We start from the raw sequence: 21817 nt of genomic DNA, 5'->3' as shown, positions 1-21817 counted from the left end.
AATTCAATTCCATCCATAGTTTAAATATTAATGGGATCGTTACTGATGATGCTAAATTAATTGCAAATCTTTGTTCCAAATTCTATAGCAACTTATACAGCTCCAAGTATAATAAAGAAGCTACGTCTCATTTTCTTAACTCCTTAAATAATGTAAGAAAGATTGATGTGGCGGACAAAGATTATTGTGACACCCCGCTTACATTGGCGAGGTGTAGAGGTGTCGGTTCGTTTCGACTTAAAAACAATAAATCCCCCGGCACTGACGGGATTAACTGCAGAACTTTATAAAGCGTTCTCAGAGCATTTGGCCCCTTTTTTACTACAGGTTTTTACGGAGAGTATAGAGAATGATTCCCTCCCTCCTAGCCTCACTCAAGGGCTGGTCACACTGATTCCCAAGCCTAAAAAAGATCCGCTCCTATTGACAACTGGAGACCTATTTGTCTGCTTAACAATGATTACAAAATTATGGCATCAATTTTTGCCAGAAGAATTAAAGAAACTCTTGACACAATTATAGATGAGATCAGGCTTTATGAGAAACAGACATATTTCTAATAATATTAGACTAGTATTAGATATTCTTGACTACTCTGACTTAATATCTGAAGATAGCTTCATCCTCTTCTTAGACTTCTATAAGGCCTTTGATACAATAGAACACCAATTTATTTTTCTATCCTTAGAGAAATTTGGTTTTGGTCACTTTTTCCGCAAAGCAGTTCAAACCTTATATGTTAATGGAAATAGCTCTATAAAACTGAAAAATGGAACTTCCCCTAGATTTAATCTGGAACGGGGTATTCGTCAGGGATGCCCAATTTCCCGTTATTTGTTTTTACTTTGTACACAAATTCTCACAACTTATGTATGTAATAGTACTATACAAGGAATCTCTATTGCAGGTAGGGATATCATCATCAGTCAGCTTGCTGATGATACCACAATCTTTTTAAAAAATGCAAGCCAGATACCTGTTGCTATTCAAGTAATTAAGCAGTTTTCAGAGGCCTCTGGTTTATGCCTAAATATTAATAAATGTGAGCTGTTGCCTTTAAAAGACTGTAATATACAAACTATTTGCAACATTCCGATCAAGAAAGAAGTTACATACTTGGGTATTATTATCACTAAAGATCAGAAAATGAGATGTCTCTTAAATTTCTCTCCAATCATTAAAAAAACTCAGAACAAACTGAACCAGTGGTTGCAAAGGGACTTATCTCTAAAAGGCAGAGTGCTGCTTACCAAGGCTGAAGGAATATCTAGGCTTACATACGCTGCTCTCTCGTTACACTTGGATAGTAAAATCTGTAAAGACATTGATAGGATGCTTTTTGACTTCATTTGGAAAAACCGTATCCATTATATCAAAAAAAGTGTTGTTATGAATAAATATGAATCTGGTGGGCTAAATTTTTTGGACTTCAATACTCTAAATAATACCTTTAAGATTAATTGGACTAAGCATTTTCTTAAAAACCCTTTCTCGATTTGGAATTTTATTCCCTATTACATATTCTCTCGTTTTGGTGGTCTGGGCTTTATTTTGAATTGTAACTACAATGTCGACAAAGTTCCTGTAAAACTGTCGACTTTTCACAAGCAGGTCCTCTTAGCTTGGTCTCTTATTTACAAACATAATTTCTCACCTCACAGGTATCTAATTTGGAATAACAGAGATATTTTATATAAGAACAAGTCACTTTATTTTGAGAATTGGGTACACTAATCAGATTCTGCTGGTGGACCAACTGTTTAATGTAGAGGCGGCACTTTTCTCCTATAGAGAATTTTTATCAACATATAACATTCCAGTTACACCGAAAGTCGTAATTGTATTTGATGCCCATTCCTTCAGGCACAATCATGCTTTTTAGTTATACTGGCAGACTTCCACCTACTGTCTCCCTCCCTGATGTGGCTGAATCACCAGTTGGAAGAATCTGTTTTTCCCAACTTCCTCATAATAATAAGAACATTCGTGCATTATTTCAGAAAGAGATTGTTTCTATTCCAAATGTTACATTTTATTGGAACAGATTTGTAAATGACATTGATTGGGAAAAGGTCTGGATGATTCCTCACAAATACTTGATAGTAAACAAGGTGAAAGAAGTATCCTTCAGAATAATTCACAGATATTACCCTGCTAATCATTACATGATTAAATTTAAAAGAGACATCAACACATACTGTTCTTTTTGTGAAGACCACCCAGAGACTGTTCTGCACCTCTTTTGGCATTGCCCACACACCAGAACATTTTGGCAAAACCTCAGCAGATTCATCATTGACCATATTTATAAAGACTTTGCCTTATTGTGGAAGGATGTTATTTTCTGCTTTTATAAACAAAGTAAAGAAAATATATTCTTCATTATAAATTTATTAATTCTTTTAGCAAAATTTCACATTCATAAGTGTAAATTCAGCACTAAAAAACCTAGTTGTGTACTTTTTCTCCATGAAGTTGAACATTATTTTAATTTGATTTCTGCCTCAAACAACAAAAAGGCTGTTAAAACTGTCAACATATGGTCCTCTTTCTCTTTATAATGACCTATAAGCTTCCCCTAGCAATTTTGTTTTATATAATGTTTATCATTTTCCTTGTTGTATGTTATGTACATGTTGGCTATTCACATGTGATTTGTACCCTTTTTTGCAATAAAAAAAAAAAAAAAAAAAAAATACACCGTAAGCTGTGACCCATCAGGAAGTGTGACCGCAGAGGGCGCTGTTGCACATCGTCTGCTCGTGTGTGCTAGACAATGGAGGGCGAAGAAGAGCGCGTACGCAAACGGAGTAAACATTAATACATTACGTCCACGGATGCGAGCTGTATGATTGTATTGTAGTGTATGACCCCACTGTAACTGCTTAATAAAGGAGTCAAACTTCAAAATATTGTTTGGGGTTGTTATATCATGTCTTCACATTACTCTGGACACATATTTTCTTATTTGGAGTCATCACAGAGCCAGTATCTCAGAGGTCACCATATATGACAAGTAGCAGCCGTCAGAATGTGTGACCCCACTGTAACTGCTGAATTAATGAGTCAAACTTCAAAATATTGTTTGGGGTTGTTATATCATGTCTTCACATTACTCTGGACACATATTTTCTTATTTGGAGTCATCACAGAGCCACTGCTCATTAATTCAGCAGTTACAGTGGGGTCACACATTCTGACGGCTGCTACTTGTCATATATGGTGACCTCTGAGATACTGGCTCTGTGATGACTCCAAATAAGAAAACATGGGTCCAGATTAGTGTGAAGACATGATATAACAACACCAGAAAATATTATGAAGTTTGACTCCTTAATTAAGCAGTTACAGTGAGGTCACACATTCTGACAGCTGCTACTTGTCATATATGGTGACCTCTGAGATGCTGGCTCTGTGATGACTCCAAATAAGAAAACATGGGTCCAGATTAGTGTGAAGACATGACATAACAATACCAGAAAATATTATGAAGTTTGACTCCTTTATTAAGCAGTTACAGTGGGGTCACACATTATGACAACTTAGCCAATGTGCTTATTACAAATGTAATTGTGCATGCATGTGCATGCAGTCACAAAGAAATACGTTTAGATAAATTTCAGAGAAAATGTACCTTAATATATTTTATTTACTTTCAGATAAACAGCGGTTTACTTTTTCTCCTTAGGAAGCAATAACAAATCGCGAATAATCATACAGCTCGCATCCGTGGACGTAATGTATTAATGTTTACTCCGTTTGCGTATGCGCTCTTCTTCGCCCTCCATTGTCTAGCACACACGAGCAGACGATGTGCAACAGCGCCCTCTGCGGTCACACTTCCTGATGGGACAGCTTACGGTGTAACTGCACACCTTTAACTGTACACGCGCGCACTCAGCAGCAGTCACCTGTAGATATGCGGAAGTGAAGCAAGTAACACAGATATCGAAGAGTTGGCATGGATCTATAATGTGAGATGTGGGCTACATGTTAAATGTTTTGTTGACTTTAAGTATGGAGTAAAGAGTCATACGTTCGGACAGAGCAGCAGAAGGGAACACTTTTCTTGTTGGATGAAGGATACTTTTCTCTAACCGAACGTCACATCAATACTGGAACAACTTCCAACATGTTCTTCAAGACTGTCGAGGTAAACACTGGTTCTCCACATTAACTTTAATTTTGCATTAGCAAGTGTTGAAATAAACTACGGAGCCTACACGGACATCAATGCTAACTTTGGTAGTTCATTATATTGGACCGCAGTATTTACTGTAGCCAACAGATATACTTCATACTTTTACTCCAATACATGTAGGTTCTTGAACAGTTGCAGTCACTTGTTACTCTGCAGGCTCCGATACAGACAACACATATTCTGATCTGTTATAAAGTGTGCTTAAACATATAAAAAAACTGTTTTAATGTATATGGATGTAGAAAAATGAAATTGTCTCTCTAAATACTGAAAACTGATCAGTAATAAATCAATATCAAACAGCAAATTCAGACTGCTTGAAAACTCCACAGGCCTAGGCATTTTATTTTCTACTATTTTTCTTTATGTTATAACCCAACCACTTACACTAATTCATATCAAACAGAAAGAACAAAAAGGGTATATACTGTTGGTTTTTCAGCACAGTCTCTCAGGTTTGTCCAAGACACTAAACACATTAGGTGGGGATTTTTCTTAAATGTTAGGGTTACAAAAGTTAAGTATTCTTACCTTTTTGAAAGTGAACAGGATAACTGAATCACATGCACACAGAGAGTGCACACTCATTGGCTTCTGTCATTGCATTCATTAGGCAGACATGAAAATCACTCACCTTTCGGCGAAATTTGCCGTTTTGAAACCAAAATAGGTGACCTACGTGAATCGTATAGATTCGATGAGAAAATGTTTAAGGTGGGGGGGGTTTAAGTACCCGATTTCTGGCGTATGACTATTTTAGAAAAATTTATATTTAAACATAACGGCCTTGTCCCAGAGTCTAGACGTCTAGCCATATGAAAAGATAAACAATGCGACGTTTTTAATAAATGTAAATAAAGCAGCTAATATCAACATGGACAAAATTATGAATGTACTTATTCGCTTTTTTGATGATGACCTGGCCAAGGTAGTAAAGTTTAGTTTTCACAATGATTCATTGTAGGATTATGATATTATTGCAATATGTAAATCCACATTGACTCTTAATTTAACATATGGTTGGAAGAAGTAAAAATTGATCCAAAACTTTTTAGTTTTTTAAAATTATGACTTTTATTATTGTGTAATGTCAGAAGGACTTTAACTGTTTTGCCAGTCAAATTAACTTTAATGAGAGCATATTGAAATATTACACTGTTGGTTGGCAAAAAATGTATCTCAAAATGCATCAGATTGATGCTTCAAAATATGGAATATTTAAAATTTTCTTCTGGGGAAGCATGACCCCGGACCCCCCCAGAGGGGTAATATCCTTCTCACCTTTTTCACCCCTGACCCGTTTTCATGCCTGATTAGGACAGTTTAAATGTTCCTGTGAATAAATCAATTTTCATCAACATTTAATCCTAAAGCAGTTTCAGAACATCTACATCAAATGTCCTGTTTCTACTTCACATCTGGGAATGACCTGGTAATACACATGTAATCATTCATATTTCTGCATCATCATATAGTTGGTGTTGAAATAAGTAGAATAAAGCTGCAGTTTAGATACTTCCATAATCAATTAACCTGCTGGTCTATAAAATGTCTATCACAACTTTTTCAAAGCCCTAGGTGAAATTTTTAAATGTCTCAAGTTGCCAGACAGTCCAAAATATTGAGTTTAATATCATAGAAGAGTAAAAACACAGGAAATGTTCACATTTTAGAAGCCAGGGCTTATATAATAATATAATGTTACTCATTCTTAACAAACATAACCCCCTGGAATCACCTTGGCCCCTTTGCCTAGAAGAACTGAACATGTTCTCACATTCACAATATTTGTATGTTTGTACCACTATGAAAAGTAGGTGTATTTCAATTTGTGGGGTACATTTGGATTGGGTTGGATATTGAATTTATGGCAAAACTTTACAAATTTTCAACCAGGACACCATTTTCCCATGTTTATGTGTCTAAGTATCTAATGGGAGCAACACATTTTGAAATTGGTCAGTACTAAGCAAGAGCACTTCAGCCTTAAAACGGGCTGCAATGTAACCCTGTAGGGCAAATGTGCACCCTCAATGTACACACACTAAAAGGGCTGGTTTTGCCTCAGATTGTTATTATATGTGTCAGATTACATTATGAGAAGTCTAGTTCTGACATATTGTAAGGTGTCTGTGTGACTGTGTATGGAACTATGGATATTTATAGTGTTAATGTAATGCAAGTGGGAAGTTCCAGGGAGTTTGTTGTTTCGGAATGCAGCAAGCGTAGCTTTGTGTTGTGTAAAAGACTTTTAATTGCGCATTTCCGAATTGTGCCAACCAAAGTTTTGCCATAAATTCAATATCCAACCCAATCCAAATGTACCCCACAAATTGAAATACACATACTGTATATGAGTAACATTATATTATGTGTGTTTATAAATAAAACTAATCAACTAACGGTGCTGCTAGTGTCTTGAAGGGGTGCACCGATCAGACTTTTTCAGTCCCGATACCCTACAGGGCTTTGTCTATCTGTCGGTACCCGATACCGTTGTTGAATTAATAATACACTGTATACCTTCCTTCCACCATGTGGAAGAAACTAAAGTCATCAGATTTTCCTAACTAAACATTACTTTCCTAACTAAGACAAAATAACATAGATGAAATGTATTGAATTCTTATTTATTTGTTATTTACAAAACAATTGTGCATTCAAAATAGAATGTAATCAAACTTCATAAAATAAATGTAAATAAACAAAATGTAGCAGTAGAAACAAGATAGTGTAGTGGTCAAACATACAATAGTAATCAAACAGTTACCAAAAATTGTAAACATGTAAAAAATATATTAGGTGCAAAGTCCTGCAAACGCATTAAAAAACAATTGTGCATTCAAATCTAAAACAGAATTTAATCAAACTTCTTAAATTAAAATAAATAAAATGTAACCGCAGAAACAAAACAGTATTGGTTGAACATACATACAATAGTAATCAAACCGTAACCAAACATGTAAAAAATATATTATGTGCAAAGTTCTGCAAACAGGAATTCAAAATAAAACCTAGCAGATGAACCTGAGAATAAACTAATAAAAAGTTGGTCAAACAACAATTTGGTCACGCATACAAATAATAACTAAACCTTGTAAACTTGTATGTAGTGCAGTGTCTCACACCACTCCCTTAACCTGTGAATGCTCACTTAACCTGTGAATATCACTTAACCTGTGAATGCTCACTTAACCTGTGAATATCACTTAACCTGTGAATGCTCACTTAATCAGCAATGTCAAATTCTTTCTCATGAAGACAAGCATTTCTGCTCTCTCTGCTGTAAGTCTTTCTCTTTTCATCCACAATGTTGGAAACTGTGCTGAACACTCTCGCTTTCTACACTAGTGCAGGGGGCAGAGAGGTATTTTGTGGCAGTGGCAGCAAGACAAGGTAATCTGTCTTTGTTGACTCCCCAGTACTGGTATGGGTTGTCTGAGGCAGCGATGGTTTTCTCTGCAAGATATCCATGCAGTTGGACTGCAGGGCTCGAGCTGCTTGCTGCACTGGGATCTTCACACTCCTCCACAATTTGGTCTACAATGAAGCTGCTCTTATTTGGTGGTGGTGCTGCTATGACTTCCACCTGAGGGACCTTTTCTTGTGGCTCTGCAGCCTCTGATGCTGCAGCTGTGCTGCTCCTCAAGTCTTCCTCTAGTTCCCCTGTCAGTGCATCTTTTGCACGCTTTGCAGATTGTGCACTTGTAAAGTATCTGAAACAGAAATAAAACATAGGTTAGGGTAAATATGAAAAACTTGATGACACTAAAACTTGAGGCTGATTAGAGTAATATACAAATGAAGATATATATATAATGAATATATATACATAATAAATAAATAAATATATATATACACGTATTGATTGATTGATTGATTGATTGATTATATTATATATTCATTTGTATAAACTATATAAAGAATGTAGGCCTATATAATTTATATATATAATGTACATCAATTACAGTATTAGTGTTACTGTGGAAAGTAAAACAATCTATAATATAGACCTAATGTAATTAGTTAGTTTACAATCTTACCTGTCTTTATATCTCGGGTCCAGCAGGGTGGCAAGTGCATAGTCAAGTTCATCTTCCACAGTGTCGAAGCATTTGTTGACAGCTTGAATCAGTTTTTTTTTCATTGTTTTGATGCCAGTATCTGCATCGCCTTCTTTAGCCAGGATGCGTTTGAGTACGGTGACAGCTGGAATGACGTCGGCGGTGGAGGCAGTTGAAAAGCTTACTTTCCTTGTTAGCTCTTCAAATGGTGCTAGAACAATGCTCATTTTTTCTAGCAAAGCCCACTGGTTAGCGGTCAGTGTACTGGGCAGGTCATGGTCAGCAATGTAAGCACAGAGGACTTGCTTCTGTTCCAGAAGACTCTGTGTCATCAATTAGGTACTATTCCACCTTGTTTTGACATCTTGTTGCAGGCGTTTAGGTTGCATTTGCATCTGGAGCTGTATATCTTGCAGCCGTGAATATGCAAGTGGAGAATGTTTAAAATGTCCCACAATTTGCCTGCCGATTGCAATGGCATCGCTCACACGCCGCTGTGTCGGTAGTCCCTCATTGACTACAAGCTGCAGTGTGTGAGCAAAGCAGCCTAAGCTCCGCACCCCCATGTTGTCCATGGCCTTTTTCATGTTACTTGCATTGTCCCTGAGTATGACATGCACTTTAGTCAACGGAATGTGCCACTCGTCAAGCATCATTCATTGCAGCCGAAATGGTATCGCTGGTGTGTGAACCATGGAAGTTTTTAGCTTGAAGCATTGCACTGTGCAGTGTACAGCTCGTGTCCAACCAGTGGACAGTTAAACTGAAAAGCGACATTGGGCACACAGCAGAGCTCCATATATCTGTAGTGAAGCTCATTGCCTATCTTTAATCTCTTTTGAGATGTGTTTGCACACTTTTTTGTACCATTCTGGCAGTGTAGTCTCGGAAAAATACTTGCGTGATGGAAGAGAGTACCGTGGCTCTAAGTATTCCAGTAGGCGACGGAAGCCCTCATCTTCAACAACTGACATTGGTTGAGCATCTAAAACAATGAATTCTAAAACTCTGTGTTATTGCCAATGCTTTCAAGTTTTCCTTTGGAAACTTTTCGCGTTGTTGAAGTGCTTCTGCCAAAGTTAGTTGCTGGGCTGTATTGCCTCCTACTCCTTTGGTTTTGTTGGGCTGCAAGAATTCGGCATGCTCCTTAACATGGTGCTTTTGGACAGTACTACCACCACCCCTCGAAACATTTATTTTGCAGATATTGCAAACAGCCGACGAAGTAGTTGGCGCGGCAAGCGTAAAATATCTCCACACAGCCGACTCTTTGCCTCGCTCCATGTTGTTAACTCAACTCTTCCAGCACGCGACACACGTGCTGCTGACGAATGATGTAGGATGTGCTGCGACGGAGTTAGTTTCAGTTACTGGATCGGCCCGTAAATCTGTTAATTTTTCCGATCCAGCTATTTTTTCAATATCGGGGCCGATACCTCATCCTAATATCGGATCGGTGCACCCCTAGTGTCTTGACAGCAATTTACTACCGAGCTGAGCAGTGCTATGAAGGACATCACATTTCAATAGCGGTGGGACGGGGAACGGCGCACTTTGTGTTTGTTTACTAAAAATGTTGTGTTTTTGGGGTGATGAGACAATATATGACAGAGTTATTGGTCCAAAAAGAAAACTAAAACTACGCTGCAGATATGGAAACCTTTTCGGATTTTAAGCCGACAAAAGATGTAAGCTGAAAAAGACGAGGCAAAGTGAACACTGAAGAAAAGAAGTCATGGCTGAGAGTTGCATTACCGTCACCAAGTGATCTGGAGTTGCTACACTGTCAATTATGGGCTCTCCCATCAGTCTCACTCAGGAGCTGTTGAGGCAAGGCACCCAATGGCGCAGACACCCAGTTTGGCTTGATATCAAACTGGTTTGAAAACTTTTACATAGTCCCAAATCTATTGTGTGTGTTTGTGTGTGTGCGCTTAGTAGGTCACAAGTGAAACCTGTTTAAAACCTGTATCACTGGGAGCAGTGAATGTCACACCCTCACTGCAATATATCTGGACCAGTATCTCATTGCTCTTCCAGAATAGAAACTAGGTTTATCTGTCTGCTTATCTGCAATGTAAATGGTATGGGGGCAGTTAAAGGTGTGTGCCACCCATGTGTGTTGAACAGAACAAATCAGAGAGTGCGGGTGGGAGACAACAGGAGAAAACAGACTGAGGCCTAGTACACGGGTATTTTTATAAACTGAGTTTTTCCTCCTTTGATTAAAAAAAAAATCATCCACACAAGCAAGGTTTACAAAAAACTCTGTCCACATGAAAACGTAAAAACACGCTATCAAGTGCTGTCAAGAGCATGCCAAACTAACAGGTGGTGAAATAACCCTAACCATTAAGCCATGTTGGCTAATCAGTAGCCTGAAGTTCCCGTAGAGGTCCGACCGGGTCTCATCCAAAACCAGCGACGATGGCGGCGAGTTCTGTGTCGTGGGAGTATAGTCATAAGCAGTGACTTGTGAAGTACTGCATTCTGACACCTCTGTTCCAATATAATGGGAGAACTGTGTGCATGTATCTGTATGTAACAAGCACTGTCAGCACAGTTATTAGCAGCAATATCTTAGCTACGTCCGCCATTGTGGAGATTTGTCTCATGTAAACAAAGGTGTTAGCGGCGCACAAGGAGTCAACAGTGCGCACTCCGTTGTCACAAGTCAAAATCTCCGTTTTCACTGGCTACACGACATCAATTTAACTGGAGTTTCTAAAAATCTTCTCCCTGGCAGGAGTTTTCAAAAAAGGTTTGGATTCAGTGACCTGATACTGCGTTTGTGTGTTGACGAATGGCCTAGCCGTATAGGAAAGCTACGGTTTTGAAAATACCTGTGTTCTTGTGGACAGGGCCTGAGAAGCTGAGCGTGTCGGGCAGGTCTGGACTTGCAGCCTGCTAAATGTCTGTTAGAGAGGACCACTTCTGACAGCTGCACAAACAGCTGTGAACAACCAGAGGATTATTTAAGATTTTGTAATTAGACTGGTTCAATGTTAATTGAAGATGTTATTTCACATTACCAACAGTAACTGCAGATATTTCCCAATACACAGTTCACAGTGTTTGAACACTCTGATCCGTCTTGGTGGTGCAAGCAAGGATATATTATTTTTCCCCCAATAAAATAATAAAATAAAAACAGAAAAAAAGCAAATTTCTTAATAATTTTGGGTAAACCAGCACTTCATTTAATAAAGAGCAACCAACTTTTCTAACAATAGCCACACATATTTGCTAATATTAGCCACCACACACTAACTGGTCATACAAGACCAAACAAGGCAGTAAAACCCTTTATTTTAGCAAGAGTACATTTTATTGCTTATGAATTGAACTTTTCAGTTGAGGGAATGAGATATTTCAGTACTTACACAGCTAGCTTTAAATCTACTGAGGAGCAACAGAGGACTCATCATGCCTTTTGTAGAGATCTTAAAGGTTTCTTGTAAACTCCAGCTCACTATTTTAACTCCAGATAAGATGACTGGTGACCAGTAATATCTTAGAGTTGAGATAACTCCCATATTCTTATCTCTCTCTTTCTCTCTGTCTTTCGCAGATGTTTTTATGTTTGAAAAAAGGATCTTACTCTTTAACGGAAAGGTTGACCTCCATAAAAATCCTTTTCCATAATGTTGTCAGGCACTTAAAATAATGTTGTCAGGCACTTAAAATAATAATCCGAGCCTGTCAATGGCAAAAAAAGTACTTTTGTGAACGTAACAAAGGTGCACAATTGCCCTATAACTTACATTGTAGCTTGTTTCGCTGACTGCCGACTGCAACGGTCTTGTTTAATACTGGACCAGTGTCAATGATTGTTGTTCCCATCAGTCACTTAGACAGAAAAAGATACGGTGGCGACAAGTCCTCCACAACAGATAACCGACTTTCTTCCTGTGGCTCCATGTTTAGCTGCTGTCACTCTGGCCCACCTAGCGCTATTGGCTACTTTAAGCGTCAATCAATATCCGAGACAAGTCCCTCCCTAGCTTCGTGTTTTTACTGGAAAGTTTGAATGTTCAGAATATCTCGGGGGCAAAATGAGTATGGATTTAATTACAATTATCTGTAATATGACCCTATCTAGTCAGTATGGTAAAACAACATGCTTGTACTGTACTGTGTATGTAGATGTATTGCTAACCTAATCTGTATGTGTGTGTGTTAAAGGAAAGTATTGAGCTGTGCGATGGACAAAAGGACAGTTACAGCACTGATCCTTTACTTCCTTCAACGGTAAGAACGCACATCTCTCTCCTCCAGTCCACTTTTCATATATAAACAAGATAACTGTAGATATATCTCATCAGTAACATGCAAAAAGTGCAAAGAGTCTGTGTCTGTGTTAGACCGATAAACCTGTATGCTGTCAGACATGAACAGACAGTTTTATTTTAAAGGTCCTTCTGTCACTGTTTAAGATGAAACCATAAACCTGTTCATGTTAGCTCTCTCATTTTCATCTAGTATCTTGTGTAATGGGTCTGTTAGGTGTGCTCACTCCTGTAACACGATCTGGGCTTTATTTGTTAAGTAAAACCTAGTTTTGCATTGCCAGACCTATCTCCACAGTGCTGTGGAGGAAGGTCTGGCTAGTCCACACAATATTCTGTGATAGGAGAAAAACGTGCTCTGGTTTATTGGCATTTCTTTAAACCAATCATAATCAGTGAGTTTAGAGTTTAGAATGCCAACACAATGAAAGCGGAAAGTGAGGGACATCTGGCCGAGAATGAGGGACATCCGGCGGAACTTTCAGTGGCACCAGAACAGTTTTTTTTTTTTTTAAACTGTGGTGCTAGCTTTTACTCAGTTCAGGGCTCCGTGTGCCCAGTTAAGTTCTTTCACACCAAACTGGGAAAATAAGGATTTCTTTATGGAGCTGGAAACTGTCTTCCTTCTGTTGTCATGAAGTCGGAAAAAATTTAGACAATGAAATGTGGGTAACACTTTACTTCAATGTATCTAGTAGTATAAGAGTGACATGACGCTGACACGGTCATGACATATGAACCCTATCCAATCCATCGATGAGCCATATCAGCCGATAAATAACCAATACGATTGTTTTAGCAACTGGTATAGCTGTATGACAGTATCATACTTGCAAACTAGTCGCTTTTTGGCGAAAATCGCCGTTTTGAATGGTAAAATGTCATCCACGTGAGTCGTGGTAGATGTTTTTTTTTTGGGGGGGGGGGGGGGGCGCCCCCCCGGGCGGGCCCCCCCCCCCCCCCTTCCCCCCCCCCCCCCTTTTTCCGTCTTTTTTTTGCGCCCCCCCCCGCGCTTCTCTCTGATGCTCCGAAAACGGATGTTAGAGGCAACTGAAACATCGCCGGACGGGACGCTAGTTAACACTAAACTTGACAGCAGGTAACGTTAGCCTACTGTTAGCTAGCAGATGGAGTAAACACAGTTAAAATGCTGGCAGCTAAACAGTGTAAAAGTTTGTCTGTATTTCACTGTAGAGGATTCCAACAACAGTCTGCTGCTGCCGTTGTCTGAAAAACACAGACTCGCCAGCCTCGTGGTGCATTCAAAGTTGTTGTAAAATACCCTTTTCCCATCCAGTGGTTGTTTAACAGGAATTTACTGGTGAAATAAGTTATTGTTATTCAATTTTTAATAAATCATTTAGGGAGACTGATCAGTCCGACTGGCTTTTCTGCAGACGGTTGGCCGTCTGGTTGGTGTGTAACTGCCTTTAGCAATAAACACCTTTTTCAACCCTTCTGAGTTTGCAGGTATGCAGTATGTTTGAGTGTATTGGGATCTCGACCAGGTTGCAATGTAACCTAGGCAATGTCAAACTTGTTGGTTTCTTTTACTGTGAACAACATGCTTTAACTTAGTCTGTTTAATCAACAGAGCAGTACAATGAGACGGGATGATAAGCCTGTGGGGAAAAAAGCTGTTTTTGTACCTGGTCGTTATGCACTTAATAGCAGGTCAAATAGACCTAGAGATTTTAAACCTGATGTAACCAAAACCAGTGATTTTCTCTACACAGAATGTTTACAGTGCTCTGTTAAATAGTTCTGGTCACCATAGACAGCTGTGGGTAAAATATATCTGCTTTGTTTCTTTTAGTTGAACAATCGGAGTATAATACCTGTTTTGAGCTGCTTAATGCGAACAATGTAAATATGTTGTGTGTGTGTGTGTGTGTGTGTGTGTGTGTGTGTGGGGGTTGTCTTTGAACAGCCCACCCAGAGGACATTTGACTATGTACTGGTGGCCCATGTGGTGAACGATGACACGGACCAGAAGGCTCAGAGACAGAGAGCATTTATCCAGCAGCTAGAAAAGAAAAAAATCTCTGTCACTGTGAGTCTTTTCTATCTTCACTGACCAACATTTCTTCAAAACACCCTGACCTAACACATTATGTAATATAGTGGGAATGATTGTATGAATCAAATTAGACAGAATTTCACAGAATGTGTGTGTTTTTGTGTTAGCGGATCGTCCATGATGACAAAGTGTTTTTCGGTCTCCGTGCTCCCAGTGAGATGTTTGAAGACTACCAGTACCTGCTCAAAGTCTCAGACTCCTGCAACTGGTGTGGAGATGAAAGGGGCTCTGTCACACAGGCTACCAGGTATGTACACACATACTGTATATACACTAGGGGTGTCACGATTTCGATTTTAAATTGAAAATTTATCGGAATTTCGACTGTTAAAATCAAAATCAGAATTGCCACAGGGCTCGACAGTAACGGTTGCCGGCAACCAGATTGAGTCATTTGGCAACCGTTTTGTGGTCTCTGGTTGCCCCCTTTGGCAACCGTTTTGTGGTCTCTGGTTGCCCCCTTTGGCAACCACCTGTTCAATATTTGTGACGAAAATACGGATGAAATAGCAACGCGGATTTTGGTGCCTCATTACGGTGCCACTCAGCTAAATGTCTGCAGACCTGCCAACATGTACGCATTTTGCGTACTCGGCACGCATTTTGACCCTTAAGTACGCTTGTACGATTTGCTGCTCTCTAGGTACGCATTTTGTTGCATCTCGCATTTCTCCGGTTTCAGTTTCTATGCAATGTACATCTATGACTTTGATTCTGCCGCTGAGCAGAGGAGTGAAAAGCTTTCGGCCAATCAGAGCGCTGCATTTTAACCCTCCGCCCACCTGCCCCTCCTGGCCAAATGCTTCGCGCGTTTAATTCAATTCAGTCACAGTGCCTCAGCGGTCCGTGTACTTGGCGGCCAACGGATTTTCGTTTTGAAAGGAAAAAACCAAAAACGAAAAACGAAAAACGGCCAGTTTCCCAATTACCATTAGTAAATAGGAAAACAAAAAACGGAAAACAACCCATTATCCGTTTTTTTGTTTTGATATTAAAAAACGGAAAACGAAAAACTATCTCGTTATCCGATTTTCTTTGATGTGTTTGTAGATGGAACTCGGAAATTAAATTGTGTGTATAAATCTTATTCCTCATTCATTTTTTTTTCGTGACCCGGAAGCGATCGTAGGTAGTAAGCGGCTGCATACCCGGAAATCATTTGGACATCAATGAGACCATGGACAGTTAGAATGATACGGACGTAAAAATGTTTTTAGACGAATATGCTAGTTTTATATTAGAAAACCGAAAGAATGGGATGTCTTGTGGGGATATAGCAGCTGCATTGGGTTCACAGTTTGGAACGATACGGGGGTTTTCTGAGAGGAGTGTGCGGAGCTGGTGTGCTCAGCAGGGACTTGTGGCGAAACACAAGTTGACTTTTATTATGAAGTGGTCACAGGAGATTAGCGCTGACCGCTCTCATTCATCAAAAATGAGTCTACACAACAAGACAACCATCATAGTCTAATAATAATAATAATAACAATCAAAATTTCTCATTTTCATTGCCATTGCTTTGGCAAATATCTGTAAAACAAACTAAAATCGAAACCATGATTTGGCTTTCCCTTATCAAATCGATCAAGGAAATACAAAGTGAAGTGAAACAGCTGCTGCAGGCTGAACCAGTCCGTCAGCATCAAAGATGAATAAACTCCAACTCTCATGCTTTGATAGCTTTACTAAAAAGTCCTTTCCTGTCATAATCCTGCAGGACTGGTTTTAGCATTATTAAAACATGCTAAATGTTAAATGTTGCATTCACAGTGCGCAGGGGCGGATCTACAGGGGGGCAAGGGGGGGCAGCTGCCCCCCCACTGTAGGGCCTTGCCCCCCCAGCTGCCCCCCTAACTTTGGCATTCAAAAAACTTTGCTTGTAAAAACAAACTGCCACTATGTGCACAGGCTTCTTAAAACATTTAAACAAACAATTAATTTATATTAATTCATAATAAATAATAATTGTAGATGTAATCTTAGCCCCCTGCCCCTCAAATACTTAGCTACGTCCCTGCATCAAACGTGCAGAGCGCCGTTCGCACATTCAGGCTCGCACACAGCGAGTGCTGCGGGGGGGGGGGGCCCTGCATCCCGGAAAGACTGGAGCTACTGAGCTGCCCCCCCCCGAGCCTCTCAAAGTGAAGTCTGTTTCCCCAGGTGAAGTTAAAACACACGTTTTTTCATCTAAAGTTAAATTTGTAATAATTATAATGTCTGCTAAAGGCGAAGTCAGTATCAACAACAGCGCGTCTGTTAGCCAAAAGTCAAATTGCTCCCTCGTGGGTTGTAAGCGCATTCTGCTGTTTGATTAGTTTGATTTCAGTAAAGACAAGAAGAGCATAATACAGAATATTACAAACTGGCATGTTTGAATTCATAACGTTTACAGAGGGTCGCCGCTCGGTGGTGCTACGTTACAACACACTACACAGTGCTTGCTGAGACCGATCATTTGTATATGATTAGTTAAGGAGTAGGCTACTATAAAATACACTTCCTCTCACATATCACGGCAATACGGCTGCACAAATTAAACCAGGCAACATGCTTTACTGTCAAACTGGGAAAACAACAAATACAACGGGATTAAGAAGGCTAGTCTAAACATAACTGATGTGTGCATGTAATAAATCTCGTCTGATGTTATGTTTTTTAGACTACTTATTAGCTACAGGGCCATACAGTGTAATGTAATACAATAATAACAAGAGCTTTTCACATCTTGACTTTTGCAGGCCAGAGTAGCTGGAGATATTAGCTGAAGCCTAAAAGTGGGGATATTGCCAGCCAAGAAAATCCTGAGTAGTGCACAGGAGGAAGAGGAGGAGGGAAATGAAGAAGGAGAAGACAGTAAACTGGAGAGACCAGGCAGGTCAGAGCAGGAGAAGACCACAGAAGGAGATGCAGAAATGAGTGAAAGAGAAGAGGGAAAGGAAGAATTGACAGTGAGGGATGAAGAGGAGGCTGCAGGTTCAGAAAGAGGGACAGAGGCAGAGAGTGATCAGGAGGATGAAGATGACAGAGAGGAAGAGGAGGCTGCAGTAACCCCTGGACCATATGGTTGGTTTATATTCTCCTTACATATAAATTGCAGTACAGTAACATAACATGTCCTGTGACATGATGTGTTTTCAGTTTTTGGCTATTTCCATTCTGTTGTATATGTTATAGGGTTAGATATGTAAATATTTACATATACAACAACAGTTCACTCTTCTCAAGACACTTTACAGATAGAGTAGGTCTAGACCACACTCTTTAAGTTACAATGACCCAACAATTCTCCCAAGAGCAAGCATTTGGTGCAACAGAAACATCAGACATATCCAGGGTCTTGGTGGTCGCTGGTTACATACAGATGGATACAGATAGAGAATTATGATTCATAATAATGGTAATTATAGTAACAAAAAAGATAATGGAACTATGAATAGAAATAATAGTTGTAGCAGTTTAGGGCGTAGCAGTTTAGGGCATAGCAGGGCGTTGCGGGGCGTAGTAGGGCATATCAGTTTATGTATGAGGGTTTCCATGTACCGTCTTCCCCTGCCACCCTACCAAGATCTCTTGCTACCCCTTTGCCCCCCCATGTAAAATTTTCTAGATCCGCCACTGACAGTGCGACACGTCCGGAGCAGAGACCTCACTAGGATTTAAAGACAGGAGGTGATTAGCCCCCAGGGTAGGCTATTTGTAACTTGCGTTTTACAAAATCTTTGCACTCACTTCTTCTGTTACTTCATTATTGCCACGAAAGGGGATTCCCTGTCTCCCTAACATGGAAGTGACTGCAACAATTCGCCTTAGATACTCTCTTCTCTCCGCTATCTCACTTGCTATCATCTATGCAACGTCTCCCTGTCCCTCTCATTCATCAAAAATGAGTCTACACAACAAGACAACCATCATAGTCTAATAATAATAATAATAATGAAGCGAAAACATTTTCAAAATTTCTCATTTTCACATAAAAGGTCTCTAACGTTGTTTTGCGCCATTGCTTTGGCAAATATCTGTCAAACAAACTAAAATCGAAACCATGATTTGGCTTTCCCTTATCAAATCGCAAAAGACTCCGATTTAATACAATATCTGTCAAACAAACAGGGCTATAATTAGTATAAATATAAAATCAATATAAATGTGATTTTTGGAGGTTAAAAAGTAACTATGTAACTCTACATTTTAAATTAGCTACTTTTACTAGTAATTTTACTTGTACTTGAGTAAACAACAAAGTAACAGTACTTTTACTTAAGTAGAACATTTTTTTACTTTTTTCACTTCTGCTGATTTATTTAAATCTAAAAATTGCATAGACCTAGCCCTGGTCTGCATATCGCTTTTAATATGCAAATATTAAAATCATTTCACTGGCGAAACACAAGTTGACTTTTATTATGAAGTGGTCACAGGAGATTAGTGCTGACTGCTCTCATTCATAAAAAATGAGTCTACACAAGTCAACCATCATAGTCTAATAATAATAATAATAATAATAATAATAATAATGTGCGGAGGTGGTGTGCTCAGCAGGGACTTGTCAGGGACTTCTGTCCTGATGGCCAACTTGAAGTTGAAATCGCTGAAGGTATTGCTAAGGCAAGTTTTTTTTTTTTTTTAATCAATCGCCGTTTACCGCTTTTGTTAAACATACAAATGAATGCTACTCTTAAAGTAAATAAAAAGCTGACCACAGCTAGGCCGATATGCAGACCAGGGCTAGGTCTATGCAATTTTTAGATTTAAATAAATCAGCAGAAGTGAAAAGAGTAAAAAAATGTTCTACTTAAGTAAAAGTACTGTTACTTTGTTGTTTACTCAAGTACAAGTAAAATTAAGTAGCTCATTTAAAATGTAGGCCTACTGACTTAGGTAGTTACTTTTTTAACCTCCAAAAATCACATTTATATTGATTTTATATCTTATTTATACTAATTATAGCCCTGTTTGTTTGACAGATATTGTTGTATTAAATCGGAGTCTTTTGCGATTTGATAAGGGAAAGCCAAATCATGGTTTCGATTTTAGTTTGTTTGACAGATATTTGCCAAAGCAATGGCAATGAAAATGAGAAGTTTTGAAAATGTTTTCGCTTCATTATTATTATTATTAGACTATGATGGTTGTCTTGTTGTGTAGACTCATTTTTGATGAATGAGAGCAGTCAGCGCTAATCTCCTGTGACCACTTCATAATAAAAGTCAACTTGTGTTTCGCCACAAGTCCCTGCTGAGCACACCAGCTCGGCACACTCCTCTCAGAAAACCCCCGTATCGTTCCAAACTGTGAACCCAATGCAGCTGCTATATCCCCACAAGACATCCCATTCTTTCGGTTTTCTAATATAAAACTAGCATATTCGTATAAAAACATTTTTACGTCCGTATCATTCTAACTGTCCATGGTCTCATTGATGTCCAAATGATTTCCGGGTATGCAGCCGCTTACTACCTACGATCGCTTCCGGGTCACGAAAAAAAAATGAATGAGGAATAAGATTTATACACACAATTTAATTTCCGAGTTCCATCTACAAACACATCAAAGAAAATCGGATAACGAGATAGTTTTTCGTTTTCCGTTTTTTAATATCAAAACAAAAAACGAATAATGGGTTGTTTTCCGTTTTTTGTTTTCCTATTTACTAATGGTAATTGGGAAACTGGCCGTTTTTCGTTTTTGTTTTTTTCCTTTCAAAACGAAAATCCGTTGGCCGCCAAGTACACGGACCCTCAGCAAGCCAGGCTGTCCGGATAACCGTAGGCTTGCATGTCATGGCTGAACCGCCTCAAAAAAAGGTTCGGAACGATTTCTTAACCGGAGAGATGGCCTTTCCTCCACATGTCCAGGCTACCTCACATAGACAGTACGCGTTCTGCACCGTGTGCAAGACAGACATCGACATCAGTCACCAAGGGGCAACAGGTAACGAACACAGTCCCATAAACAAATACTCCAGTCCCCACCCCCCGAAACATAATGATATTAAAAACAAATGGATGATGGGAGTAACGCGCTACAATTCAGTGGTTGAACTGACTGCAGAGATACATTTGCGACAAGGACGTTTTCCGGAGTTGTTTACGCTGGGTTGAAGCGAGCTGTCCCGTCACTGTTCCCCGTGGTCAGAGCCAGAACCAGAGACGGTAACTGACAACATCGGTGTCCTGTCAGTGACGACAGCAATGTGACCGAGCAACTGACACATGTCGAGAATTAATGTTTAGTCTTGCTACACGTAAGCTAATATTACATTTTATCAGCGGTGGAAAGTAACTATAGCCGTCGGTATACTACAGTCGGCTACTTTGATTCAATTTTAATTGGGTATTTTTCATTTTCTCCTACTTATTAGGCTACTTCTAGTCCACCACAATTCAGAGTAAAGTAGGCTATTGAACATTTTACTTAACTATTTATTTTATAGCTTTAGTTACTTTGCAGCCATATTAATAATACAAAATAATATGAATAAATGATGATGTATTAAAGTGGATAAAGATGAGTTTGTTGACCCCGTGGTATAATTTACAAGCTACCTGCCAAGAATACTCCCGCTTTTATTTTGGTGAAAGTAACTCAAAAGTAACGCAAAAGTAGTGTAAAGCATTACAATTCAGAAACAGTAATATTGTAATATAACTAATTACTCTCAAATGACAGTAGCTAGTAATCAATAATGTATTACATTTTGGAATTAACTTGCCCATACCTGGTGTCAATAGGCTAGCCTATCACACCTGCCAGCCTTCCCATTAGTTGGGGGCAGTTAGAAAAGTGGTGGAATGGCTAGAAAACTAAAAGGTTTTAGAAAGGCCAGGTGCTGATTAACGTAAGATAAAGGTAATAGTTAGGCTATTTATGTGATGTGACGGCAACTGACATAATGCACTGTCACCCATGTCACATTTTTAAAAGCATATCTAAAATATCTGACCCATGTTATTTATTAGCCTATAATTGTGTCTCTGTCAGGCTTCAATCTGTGCTTTTTTTAGTAGTTGCTTTAGGCCTATTTAAAGTTGCTTTATGAGTAAATCATTACTTAAACTACTTAATTTCCCTTCAGTAATCAGAAGAAGGCTACATGTTAACCTGGTCTGACTCTCATCTTTAACACAGAAGTACTTAGAGCTAATATCTAGAGCTTAGATATGCCTTTCTGCCTCCTGTTGGT

The 21817-nt window shown here is 39.0% G+C and overlaps 1 protein-coding gene across 2 annotated transcripts in view; it reads left to right on the top strand.

Annotated features, from left to right (window-relative positions):
* The first annotated feature begins 3887 nt into the window (after window positions 1-3887).
* The window catches only part of ano9b (anoctamin 9b), a 90964-nt gene continuing 73034 nt past the window's right edge, over window positions 3888-21817 (top strand). For both annotated transcript variants that reach the window (XM_039795490.1, XM_039795489.1), the window contains exons 1-4: window positions 3888-4153; window positions 12451-12516; window positions 14485-14607; window positions 14742-14881. In XM_039795490.1, coding sequence (XP_039651424.1) covers window positions 4133-4153; window positions 12451-12516; window positions 14485-14607; window positions 14742-14881 — 350 coding nt within the window. In that variant the 5' untranslated portion in view covers window positions 3888-4132. The remainder of the gene's footprint in view (window positions 4154-12450; window positions 12517-14484; window positions 14608-14741; window positions 14882-21817) is intronic.

The sequence above is a fragment of the Perca fluviatilis genome, chromosome 3 (assembly GCF_010015445.1).
Source record: "Perca fluviatilis chromosome 3, GENO_Pfluv_1.0, whole genome shotgun sequence".
NCBI classification, from domain to species: domain Eukaryota; kingdom Metazoa; phylum Chordata; class Actinopteri; order Perciformes; family Percidae; genus Perca; species Perca fluviatilis.
Note: the sequence above shows the minus strand (reverse complement) of the source record. Positions and strands in the feature narration are given on the sequence as shown.